The sequence below is a fragment of the Girardinichthys multiradiatus genome, chromosome 3, assembly GCF_021462225.1.
Source record: "Girardinichthys multiradiatus isolate DD_20200921_A chromosome 3, DD_fGirMul_XY1, whole genome shotgun sequence".
Taxonomy (NCBI): domain Eukaryota; kingdom Metazoa; phylum Chordata; class Actinopteri; order Cyprinodontiformes; family Goodeidae; genus Girardinichthys; species Girardinichthys multiradiatus.
In genome coordinates this window covers 45090820-45103642 of record NC_061796.1, presented here as the reverse complement: position 1 = coordinate 45103642, position 12823 = coordinate 45090820, and the positions used below count along the sequence as shown (strand labels likewise).

Below are 12823 nucleotides of genomic sequence, written 5' to 3'. Positions count from 1 at the left end.
TCGTTGGAACATGTTCTAATTTATTGAATATAACTGTTATGATCAACTGATGGATGATGTATTTCTCTGTTCCTGTCTCAGGTCTTTAAACCTTATAAAAACATGATACGACATGATTTTCAGATACTGTTTCAGATACTGAAAAACTAAGTCCAGCAGGTGGACATAATTTTTAAGACCAGACCCTTCTCATTTTCACCTTAACCTTCTAATTTTCAAAAAAGTGAACAATGCACAGTAAAAAAACTTATGAAACAAACTCATGAAACTTTTGCAAAATGCTGCAAATGATGATATCACCGTATTCTTAACATGTAGAGCACTATACCTCTTCTTGGTCCAGCATGCTGTACTGATGTCCGGAGCTCACACAACGATGGGGGTTCCAGCGGTCGTGGGGTTGACGTTCGTGCAAGGGGCGATCGTGCAAGGGGCGGCCGTAGATGGGGCGTTCGGGCAATGGACAGTGGTAGGAAGGATGCTCATAGGCAGGACGGTCAAAGGAGGGGCGGTCGAAGGAAGGACGGTCAAACAAGGGGCGATCAAAGGAGGGACGATCGTAAGAGGGACGTTCGTGAGAGGAACGGTGGTAGGGAGGAGCGTGGAAGTTTTGGACGTGGGAGCGATGATGGTGATGATGATGATAGGAGGGGGGGATGGCACACCTTGCATCTGGAAAAGGAGAGAAGATGGGAGAAAAGGGGGGTTTGGGAGCAATAGGGAGGAGAGAGGAGGGAGGACAAGGTAAGTTTGGATTGTGGTGGCGCTTCTACTCTGAAATGATAATTGCCATTGGTTGTTCATTAGACATTAGACATATTTAAAATAGAATCAAGAAGACCAGGTTAGACACTTTCTAGAGAAAATACTTGATAGGTTTCAAACTATTGGAACAATATGGAACAGTTGTGAAGGAAAATTCATAAAGTGCTTTAAAAGCTATGATGAGCAGAATGACAAAGCACAACAGACATGAAACAGTTTAGCACCAGTAATCTGTCAGGAGGTGAACCAATTCAAAACACAACCTCTCATGGTAAACATTTAGAGAAAATAGTAAAGTAGTAGAAAAAATACCATAAATACATTTTTACAAATACAGTATTTGGACAAAAAACGAAATCAGCATCTAAATTACTCACAAAAAAATATCAAAACATGTCTTCTGTATTTTCATTTTTACATTTTCATTTACACACCTTTTCTGTTGTGCAAATAATATAAAATCTTTACAGGTCAGTAGGGCAGTATTTAAATGTCAGAGTTATTCAGGGCCCAACACATAGATTAGAGAAATGTCTGTTTCAAATGCATTTAAAATATTACATTCACTTTTGTAATCCCACCCCTACATCAGGTAGTCCAAGGTTCCTTCTAGGTCATGATTTCTCAAAGGAAAACAAACACATTATAACTGAATGGCTTTTCAGTGTAGTTTGTATTCACTATTAGGGTTATTGGGCATCTGGGTTCAGGGTGAGGGATGCCTGAATCAGAAGCATTCACTGGAAATTAACATGAAGTACATATGGTAACTAATATATTGTTGGCTGTATCATTGTTATAAAGGACAAAAAATAAAAATAATAGCTAAACCTAATCACTACTTGCTGTTTCTAGTGTTAGCATCGCTAGCTTCCACAGAAAGTTTAATAGTGGCAATTTCAAACTCTATGAGCTGTTTTTTTTTAAGTTATGGAACCAGATTAAAGCTAGTGCAGCAGATAAATAGTCTGAGGGGTGTCTTAATACTGATTTTGTTGAGGATATTACTTGAATATTGTTGATTAATTGCCAACATAATAAAAGTTCCACCAGCAATATCTGCCACTGTTTAGTACAGGATTAAGTTATTTGCAACCACATGTAGATGTGTTTTGCTGCAACAATCCAAATGACATGAGAAATAAAAAGGCAGTAAAACACTCGAGCTGAAGCAAAAGAACTTGCTTGGTTTGTATGTATACTACATATGCATACAAACCACACATGTATCTAAAGTAAAGGTGAAATGTACGGTAAAAGATCTAAATCTGATCTTAGCAGTCAGATCTCAATCCAAAAGAGCAGCTTTATGATGTGGTGCAACACATGTGAAGCCTACATATCTGCACCAACTGGTTAATACTGTTATGTCAATATGAACCAAAATCTCTGAGGAAGTTTTCAAAAACCTTTTGAATCTCTTACATGAATAATTAAGGGAATGGCAAGAAAAAGGAGGTTCAGCTCACTACTTGCAAAGTGCACCTAATAAAGTGGCAGGTGGATGTAAATTCACAGTCGTTATGAATATACAAACCCATCCCTCAGATTTAAGGTCTCTTCTCTCTCCACTCCCACTAAAATGATAATAGTCTACTTGAACAAGTCCCACTTCTTGCTTGCCACCAAAATCTAATCATCCGTTTCTTGGCTTGCGGCCGTCGAGTCCACTAAAATTAGTTGAAATCAGTTATGAGATGTCCTGCTGACAGACACACAGACAGAGACACAGAACTATAATCTTCTCAGCAAGGGAACAAATTATCCTCAACATCATGCTTGTTCCCAACGATCATTTCAGAAGGAAAGAAATAAATATTTTTCTGAGGTTCCACAAACAGTGGAGGAAACTGATCACACAATATTGATGAGACTGATATGACTTTATCTGTTTTGTGTCTTTGTCCCAAGTGGAAAATATGTAGGTAAGAAAAATGGGCCAAAGAAAGATTTTTATTTATTTGCACATGACTAAATTTTACACTTTTATTGCACAGTTAGTGGATGTTAGAAGTCGAACGCAACATAAAAAAACAAGATTAACATCAATATAGCATATTCACAGTTTAATACTCACACACAGAATTTCTCATATCCTAAAACTAACTGATTCCTTCCAAACTTTCATATTGGTATATAATTATTTTTTCTAATAATATCTTTGTGCCCCATTTATGTGCCTGGGACCCTTAATCTTCATTAGTGTCACAATGTAGTGGAGATAAAGGCCCAAATAAAGGATGCGGTTGAGAGGCAGGTAGGGGATTAAAATACATCGCTTTAACTAAAGAGTATGGCAAACAAAAACCCCCATCAATATGAAAAAAAAAAAATCTAATCTGACCAAAAGGCAGCTATATGAAAAGCAGTTGTGCTAATGAATAACTGGAACCAGGTGTGTGAAAGATCAGAAAGTAGGACCAGATGAAGAAACCTCCACAAGAATTTTACAACCCGGGTCTTTATCTGCTCAGATTGATTCAGAAAAATCACACACACTTTGTACACCTAAAACACCTTAAACACTCAGAGCAGAGTTCCTTGAGAATATGCGTTTAGAAACCTAAGACTAGGAAACACACCAAAGAAACGAAGTAGGAGCAGTACAACACTGCTATCTATAGAGGTGGATGGATCTCGAGAAATCTGACATACCAGCAAGAAACAGGTGGTTGAGAAACTGTCTGGAAAGACTATATGCAATAACTGAAAACAAATATGCCACTGTGGCAGAATATCAAAAGAATAAGACAGAACAGAACATGATACTAAACCTGAAAAGAAAACCTCCTAAATAAAACAAACAGTAAAAACAGACAAGCATTAACACTGAGAAAGCACAACGACCGACACATCACCGGTGGTGTAGTCAGCAAACTAGGACCAGATGTGGAGGAAAGAGCAGAAGGCAAAACAAGAAAACAAGGAGCATCAAAAAGAACATTACTGTACAAAAGGAGCCAATAAAGCAAATGAAAAAAACTGAACATCAGACCTCAGCAAAAGCAGACAAACTGATGGGAAACAGAGAAAGTAAACTACACAAAATAAAACCTTCCAAAATACAACACAAACATTAATAACATCACCGACCCCCTCCTTGACCCCCTGCAGTTTGCCTACAGAGCCAACAGGTCTGTAGATGATGCAGTCAACCTAGCCCTTCACTTCATCCTCCGGCACCTGGACTCCACAGGAACCTATGCCAGGATCCTGTTTGTGGATTTCAGCTCTGCCTTCAACACCATCGTCCCAGCTCTGCTCCAGGAGAAGCTCTCCCAGCTGAGTGTGCCCGACTCCACCTGCAGGTGGATCACTGACTTCCTGTCTGACAGGAAGCAGCGCGTGAGGCTGGGGAAGCACGTCTCTGACTCCCTGACCATCAGCACCGGTTCCCCCCAAGGCTGTGTTCTCTCTCCTCTGCTCTTCTCCCTGTACACCAACAGCTGCACCTCCAGTCACCAGTCTGTCAAGCTTCTGAAGTTTGCGGACGACACCACCCTGATCGGACTCATCTCTGATGGTGATGAGTCTGCGTACAGATGGGAGGTGGACCATCTGTTGGACTGGTGCAGCCAGAACAGCCTTGAGCTCAACGCTCTAAAGACAGTGGAGATGGTTGTGAACTTCAGGCAGAACCCAGCCCCACCTGCCCCCATCACCCTCTGTGACTCCACAATTGACACTGTGGAATCTTTCCGCTTCCTGGGAACCATCATCTCCCAGGATCTCAAGTGGGAGCCAAACATCAGCTCCCTCATCAAGAAAGCCCAGCAGAGGATGTTCTTCCTGCGGCAGCTGAAGAAATTCAACCTGCCAAAGACTATGATGGTGCACTTCTACACAGCCATCATTGAGTCCATCCTCACCTCCTCCATCACCATCTGGTACGCCGCTGCTACAGCCAAGGATAAGGGCAGGCTGCAGCGTGTCATTCGGTCTGCTGAGAAGGTGATTGGCTGCAGTCTACTGTCGCTCCAGGAACTGTACACCTCCAGGACCCTGAAGCGGGCAGGGAAGATTCTGGCTGATCCCTCCCACCCCGGTCACAGACTCTTTGAGACTCTCCCCTCTGGCAGGAGGCTGCGGTCCATCCGGACCAAAACCTCACGCCACAAGAACAGTTTTTTCCCATCTGCCACCAGCCTTGTTAACAAAGCCCGGAAACCACCCTGACATTCCCCCTTTCCCCCACACCCCCCCTTTTTTTGCTGACAGGACACCTGTAACCTGTAACTCTATGCGTTACATTAACGCTCAGCTTGGACTCCTGCTTACTTGCACTGCTTTACTTGCACAATGATCACCTGCACTGTTGTATTGCTCTTGCATCTTATACTGCTCTATATTTACTCTCACTCACTTAAAACTGTGCACTTATATTTATATTATATTGTAGATATGTTTGTACTGTTTAATTTGTACTGTATTGCACCGACTACGCCAAAACAAATTCCTTGTATGTCCAAAAACGTACTTGGCAATAAAGCTTTCTGATTCTGATTCTGATTCTGATAATAACTGCAACATTGACAAGGTTATTGCTAGTTTTAGTTACTTAAAAATAGGATTTTTTCATATCATTACTAATTACATTTAAGACCTAATCATAAAACCTATATTTAAATGGCTAATAACTTAACTTGTTAAGACGGCCAGTTGAAATGTGTGTGGTGTGTTTGATTTTTTTATTTTGTTTAATCACACGGTGGTGCAGTTGGTAGCAATGTTGCCTTGCAGCAAGAAGGTCCTGGGTTCAATTCCCGGCCTGGGATCTTTCTGCATGGAGTTTGCATGTTCTCCCTGTGCATGCGTGGGTTCTCACCGGGTACTCCGGCTTCCTCCCACAGTCCAAAGACATGCCTGCTAGGTTAATTGGTCTCTCTAAATTGCCCTTAGGTGTATGAATGAGTGTGTGCATGGTTGTTTGTGTGTTGCCCTGCAATGGACTGGCGACCTGTCCAGGGTGTACCCTGCCTCTCGCCCATAGACTGCTGGAGATAGGCACCAGCTTCCCTGTGACCCACTATGGAATAAGCGGTAGAAAATGAGTGAGTGAGTGTTTAATCACAAATAAATCAGACATAGTAACAGCTGCACTAGTGTTTTCACTTGAAAAGGTCATTTCAGGAGCAGAATTGTTTGGCATTAAATTTTTTCTGACAGGGCTGGCATGCAGCACGTCGCCGGGGGCTGTGACTCGAACCCAGGACAGCCATATTGAGGACTGAAGCCTCTGTATATGGGTCTCGCCCTGATCCCCTACACCACCAGTGCCGCACCCCCTCTCAATTCCAATTTTCTGCTGAAATCTGATTTTTTTTTTGCATGGTTGTCAAACTACTAATTAAACACAACCGCCATCAGACTTCAGCCTGAACGGTTCGTGATCCCAAAGCGACCTGCATGCGTAGAAGGAGAATGAAGACGTCACACAGCAGCTCACTGTTTACGGAAGTAAATAATAATAATAATAATAATGTCATTAATAATCATTTATAATAACTCTTAACATTGGCCTTTAGCGGACCAGTGTGTGAATTCTAGTCGAAACCAGGACAGTGACGTATAAGTCAGATGGAATGCGACATGATCGTTTAGACTGCGAGGGCTTTGAAAAACTATCGGATACATATCCATTCCACGTATGGAAGTGGCATAATGTAAAATGTTTTGGGAGTGAAAGTTTCGGAATTGGGCCATTTTGACGAGCATGAAAAAGTCGGATTTGGGCCGCATTTGCCCGCAGTGTGTGCGTAATAGAGAGTGAAAGTCCATTCAATGGGCAAGGAATATTATTGGCAAGCAGATGTGTCATGATGTCTGTTTGGATGGGTTGTACTGGAATTCTAATTTCCCCTCGGGGATCAATAAAGTATCTTTGAATTGAATTGAATTGAATTGAATGTTGAATGCATGAAAATAAATATTGTAACAAATGTTGCACTTAAGAATTTCCTTCTGATTGTAATTTTGCAAAAAATGACAATGAGATGGCAATTGCCGCTTAATATATTATGTAGCTTTAATTGATATTATTACATTTAAGACTTCTGAAGATGTTATGGAAACCCTGCAAATAGAGCTAAATATCTAATGGATTTGTCGTTTTTACATGATTTTCCCAGATATGTTCTGTCCCTTAAAGTTCTGCTGTGAACTAAGAGGCACTATTTCTCATATACTTTAAATTATGAAATCAAGCATGTGGGCAAGCATCCCAACCTTATTATAAATTTTACATATTTAATTATTGAATTCATAAGTAAATCCTGACATGAACCCTTTAAGAAAGATTTCTGCAGTGTGTGAGTCAAAGAATATTTCCCTAGTGGCTTGCTCCGTTTTCACCAGTGAAAAGCCAAATTCTTTCTCACAGCATCTGGAGGCCATAATACAGGTCCTTCTCAAAATATTAGCATATTGTGATAAAGTTCATTATTTCCCATAATGTAATAATGAAAATTGAACATTCATATATTTTAGATACATTGCACACTAACTGAAATATTTCAGGTCTTTTATTGTCTTAATACAGATAATTTTGGCATACAGCTCATGAAAACCCAAAATTCCTATCTCACAAAATTAGCATATCATTAAAAGGGTCTCTAAACGAGCTATGAACCTAATCATCTGAATCAACGAGTTAACTCTAAACACCTGCAAAAGATTCCTGAGGCCTTTAAAACTCCCAGCCTGGTTCATCACTCAAAACCCCAATCATGGGTAAGACTGCCGACCTGACTGCTGTCCAGAAGGCCACTATTGACACCCTCAAGCAAGAGGGTAAGACACAGAAAGACATTTCTGAACGAATAGGCTGTTCCCAGAGTGCTGTATCAAGGCACCTCAGTGGGAAGTCTGTGGGAAGGAAAAAGTGTGGCAGAAAACGCTGCATTCCCCAGGTCAAGCCACTTTTGAACCAGAAACAGCGGCAGAAGCGCCTGACCTGGGCTACAGAGAAGCAGCACTGGACTGTTGCTCAGTGGTCCAAAGTACTTTTTTCGGATGAAAGCAAATTCTGCATGTCATTCGGAAATCAAGGTGCCAGAGTCTGGAGGAAGACTGGGGAGAAGGAAATGCCAAAATGCCAGAAGTCCAGTGTCAAGTACCCACAGTCAGTGATGGTCTGGGGTGCCATGTCAGCTGCTGGTGTTGGTCCACTGTGTTTTATCAAGGGCAGGGTCAATGCAGCTAGCTATCAGGAGATTTTGGAGCACTTCATGCTTCCATCTGCTGAAAAGCTTTATGGAGATGAAGATTTCATTTTTCAGCACGACCTGGCACCTGCTCACAGTGCCAAAACCACTGGTAAATGGTTTACTGACCATGGTATCACTATGCTCAATTGGCCTGCCAACTCTCCTGACCTGAACCCCATAGAGAATCTGTGGGATATTGTGAAGAGAACGTTGAGAGACTCAAGACCCAACACTCTGGATGAGCTAAAGGCCGCTATCGAAGCATCCTGGGCCTCCATAAGACCTCAGCAGTGCCACAGGCTGATTGCCTCCATGCCACGCCGCATTGAAGCAGTCATTTCTGCAAAAGGATTTCCGACCAAGTATTGAGTGCATAACTGTACATGATTATTTGAAGGTTGACGTTTTTTGTATTAAAAACACTTTTCTTTTATTGGTCGGATGAAATATGCTAATTTTGTAAGATAGGAATTTTGGGTTTTCATGAGCTGTATGCCAAAATCATCCGTATTAAGACAATAAAAGACCTGAAATATTTCAGTTAGTGTGCAATGAATCTAAAATAAATCAATGTTACCTTTTCATCATGACATTATGGAAAATAATGAACTTTATCACAATATGCTAATATTTTGAGAAGGACCTGTATAAGTGGAGTGAACACACATTCAAGCATGCCACACAGTTGCTGACGAGGAGATAAAATAACTGATGTTCATCAGCGCACACTCAAGTGGCAGAGTGCTGACACTTTGTGCCCTGGCGGTGTCCACTGACCCTCTCTGAACATTGTTTTTCTCTTTTTTTTAACATCTTTGTAGTTTGAGGATGGAAGGGACAGACTCACATTTTGCATGAGTCTGAAGGGAAAAAAAATCTCGGGGCTCACAGTGCAACATGACATGTGCAGAATGTCACAACAGATTACATGTCTGCATTGTCATTTCACATGTTCGCCCCCACTAGTTCTCTAGTTGGAGCAAAGGAAACACAATATCATTAATTGTCTACATTGGTGAATCCATACAGGGTCGCAGGTAGGATGGTGCCTTATTTCCAGCGGTCATTAGGCATGAAACAGGGAACCTCATGAACAGCTCACCAGTTTGTTTTCAGGGTTTCTATTGATTAGCATCTAATCAAGAACAAAATATTTACTATAAAAAACATGAAATTGGATGAATGAATAAACCTCACCAGTTTGCCCCATATTATGAAACTGGTACAAAACCCTGAAATAGCATAATATTGACCCACCACAACCTCCCTAAGAAACCTTTGTGCATGCTCAGGGGTGTTTTCCATCGCTTGTAAAGCCCCAGGCTTTTGAAAGCCCAGGACAGATTTCGATACAAATTGACCCAGGTAATTTCACTTTCCCTGAAGCTTTACTTTCACAGGTAATATGTCCTGCTTTGTAGGTAGGACTTTCCAGCTTTGCCCAGGATTCTTGAAGGGGCGGGGTTGTATGCACCAAGGCTTGGCACCAGCAGCTGCAGTAATGGTGCAGGTAAGTGTACAAATGTATTGTTTTTATACCATTAATTTGTCACAAAAAGTAGTTTTAAGATGTTTTTAAGCAAAAAAAAGTAGACCTCAAAACTTCATCTGTGCAGTCAGTTCACCCACAATGAGCCTACTTTGAAATGTTCTGTCAGAGTTTTCGGAGCAGCAGAGCTCCGCTTACAAGCTGGTGTTGCTGCTAAGCTAAGCTAACCGGGCGGCTGGCTGGGACTTCCCCACTAACCACAGCCTGATCTCGGCCCAGCACTCTGGGGTTTGTGGCTAAAGTGAATATAAAGCATTTAGTAGGAATGCGGTGAATAACTGAACGTATGGAAATATAAAACAGAATATTTTTTGCCATAAATACTTTGATGCACTTTATATTTTCTATGTTCATAAAAAATACACATTTCCCTAAGACTGTTTTTTCATGCAAACCAAACTTAGTGGAATGTGAACTCTTTATTAATTTTAATTTTTCATTGTTTTATGCAGACAGCTCTGCAGGAGGAGAGACCACAGTCCCAGGTTTGGATGCAGATTCCCAAAATCTATGTGATCCTCGTCACACTCTTATCCTGCCATTGTCTCTCTACACATCTTTTACTTTATATACATATATGCTTATGATTAGACAGTCAAGGTATCAATTCCCTGTACTTCTGGACTGATTGTGTGTTTTGTTTATTCTAATAACATTTTTACTAAATCATTTCTCTGTAGTTATCTGATATGAGTTTACCTGATGATAATAAAGGAAAAATAAGTGTGTTAATCAGTTTAGTTTTGTGTGGCAAAAATGTAGGTACCCAGTAGGAAATTAAATGTTGAGAGAGTAACAAGCAATACAGAATGAGTTTTAAGCCCTGTGAGAATACCACAACTGGCTGATTAGTAAGTAACAACACTACAGTCAGCATTTGCTTCTTTTCTTCCTATCAGTGCTAAACTGAAGGGCTATTTCATGATATTTAATCAGCCTGGACTGTGTCGTCTCTGGTTCAAAATACTTGGACCAGAATTATCCAGTCAGACCTCAAAGGTGGGTGTTCTGCTATGTTTTGGATCTTGGAGAGTTTAAGAGCTGCAGATCCATTTCAGCACAAATTGTTGGTGAAGATGGATTAATGCATCTTTTCCCTACAAAATACTCCACTACCACCACCACCTTTTCCTGGCCTCCTGGCATATTTAAATACATTTCAGAAAAAGAGCTTAATGGAAAAGAAGAGGCCATTTTGTTGACTTGTCAGCCAGACCCTTAGTACTTCAGTGTTAGGAACTTGTATACATTCTGTGATTCCCAAAACATATGACAGTTTATGACTTTACTACTACCTCTTGGAAATCAAGACTGTTGAGAAACCATTTCAGGTTACTACCTCATGAACCTCATTGAGAAAATGCCAAGAGTGTGCACAGCAGTAATAAAAGCAAAAGTGTCTGTTTTGAAGGATCTAAAATATAAAAATTTTTTTGATTTACTTTAATGGTTTGTTTGCTACACAATTTGCCCTGTGAATCATGGGTCGTAGTCACAAAGCTTCAGGGAGGTGAAGCGCAGTGTGGCATTCTCTCCCCAAAATCCAACAAAACCTCCAACAAAACCTCCAAATCTAAACTTTGCAACTGTGCAGGGCAAAGCCATGATGCCGAAATATTCACCACAGGATGGCAGCATGACTCATCCACGGCCACATCTGCATTACTCTACTGTTGGCCTACCTCTAAACCCTGGAGGCTGCCTATTAAGAGCCTGTGAAGCTCAGTGGACAGAATTTCAATGAGCAACTCTTTTTTTTTTTTGGTTCATGTCTGTTTGTACACACAGGGCACACGCAGCTCTAGGTTGCAGGAATATTCTGTAACGATTTAACACAAGGAGAACTGCTGAGATGCCTCTTTTCTCTGCTCATCTTCCTCTTGCTCACCCTGCCTTTCATTTCCTCTTTGCATCTTTCTGGCTCTGCCTTTGTTGCACTTTCCCTCTCTGTGGGCTCTTTTCTGCTGTCCTTTGCAGTTTACAAAAGAGACAGCCACGCACCAATCGGATGACTGGTTAGCCTAAGTCAACACTGTCATTACTAAGGCCCAAAAGACCTAAAGTTGATTTATACACATCAGTGATCATCAAAACAGTGCTAAAAAAAACAGCAATATTTCCAGGCAGCTTGAAGCAGATAATGTAGTCCTGCAAGCAAAGAACTGAAGCCTCTTACTTTCTAGACAAGAAAATGTCACATAATGGACATGTTATGGCAGCAACCTCATCTGCACCACATATTATTGCTTTTTAAAATAATTGCAACAGAACAGAGACATAGTAGCACTGCTTTTTGACATGTTCTGAGTCAGAGCCAAGCAAATGTGCAGAGCATTAGGCTTAGATATGTGCTATTTGAGTTAAAGATGATGTCAGGTGTCAGCAGTGGGGTTACAGAGGCCCAGGGTAGAGAGGATTCCTGCTGAAGCTGCATAGCATTGATGCGCTCAGTCTGCCTCATGCTGCAATGAGGAAACTCCCACTCATTACCATTAAATTAGTTTGGGTTGTGGTATGGGAATGGCATGGGAATGCTGTGCATAAATAACTCATGGAGTCATGGAGAAATCAAGCTTTGCTTCATTAAAAGCTAATAAGAAGACGCCTAATTGCACATAATTACCTACATTTATCTGCAGGGGGAGTTTTTTGATCAATATCAGTTACTCAGTGATTGCCTCATATATAGGTGAGACCTCGCGCTTTTAAAACTGAATGTCTGGCTTAGGCAATCTGAATTGCTCAAAATGTTTTTCTACCAACCTTCTAGTATTAAACAGTATCAGAAGCTCAGAAAATGTGAACTGGAGTGTTTATTAGCATTTGTCCTCTGAGCACCTTGGCACCAAGGGGTGTAACGATACACTGACCTCCTCAGCGAGATAATCCATAATACTGGGCAAAGGGGAATGAGACACGAGTTTACCACTAGTTTTAAGACAATCCTTATTTTTTGTTGTATTAACAAATATTAATAATGATATTCAGTGTAGAATGATCCAGTGCAGGTTTGACCAATCTATAAATATCAGTTTTTTTAAGCTGCATATAAGGTATTTCAAAGGGAAAAAAACAAATTTCTGTTTAGTTTTAGTATTTCTTCTGATCAAACTTCTAGAGAGAGACTCCAATGTCATGTCTCTTTTAGCAGATTATGTACATGAAATATTTGCTTCTTTTTAAATCCTTTTTTCTGTGCTCGTAACCAAGGTATTTTGATAAAACTATATTCTCAGACTTAATGTGTTTCTGTTTGAAACAAAAAGTCTGACATTTTGGTTGAATAGTGTCTCTTTAGGAGAAC

At 40.7% G+C, this 12823-nt stretch overlaps 1 protein-coding gene across 8 annotated transcripts in view; it reads right to left on the bottom strand.

Annotated features, from left to right (window-relative positions):
• syngap1b (synaptic Ras GTPase activating protein 1b) overlaps positions 1-12823 on the bottom strand; it is a 257294-nt gene that overhangs the window by 178294 nt on the left and 66177 nt on the right. For 7 of the 8 annotated variants that reach the window (XM_047362203.1, XM_047362192.1, XM_047362193.1 and 4 more), the window contains exon 2: positions 329-672. In XM_047362203.1, the coding sequence (XP_047218159.1) occupies positions 329-672 (344 nt within the window). Of the gene's footprint in view, positions 1-328; positions 673-12823 lie in introns of those variants that run through there. The other variant, XM_047362201.1, reaches the window with a different exon arrangement.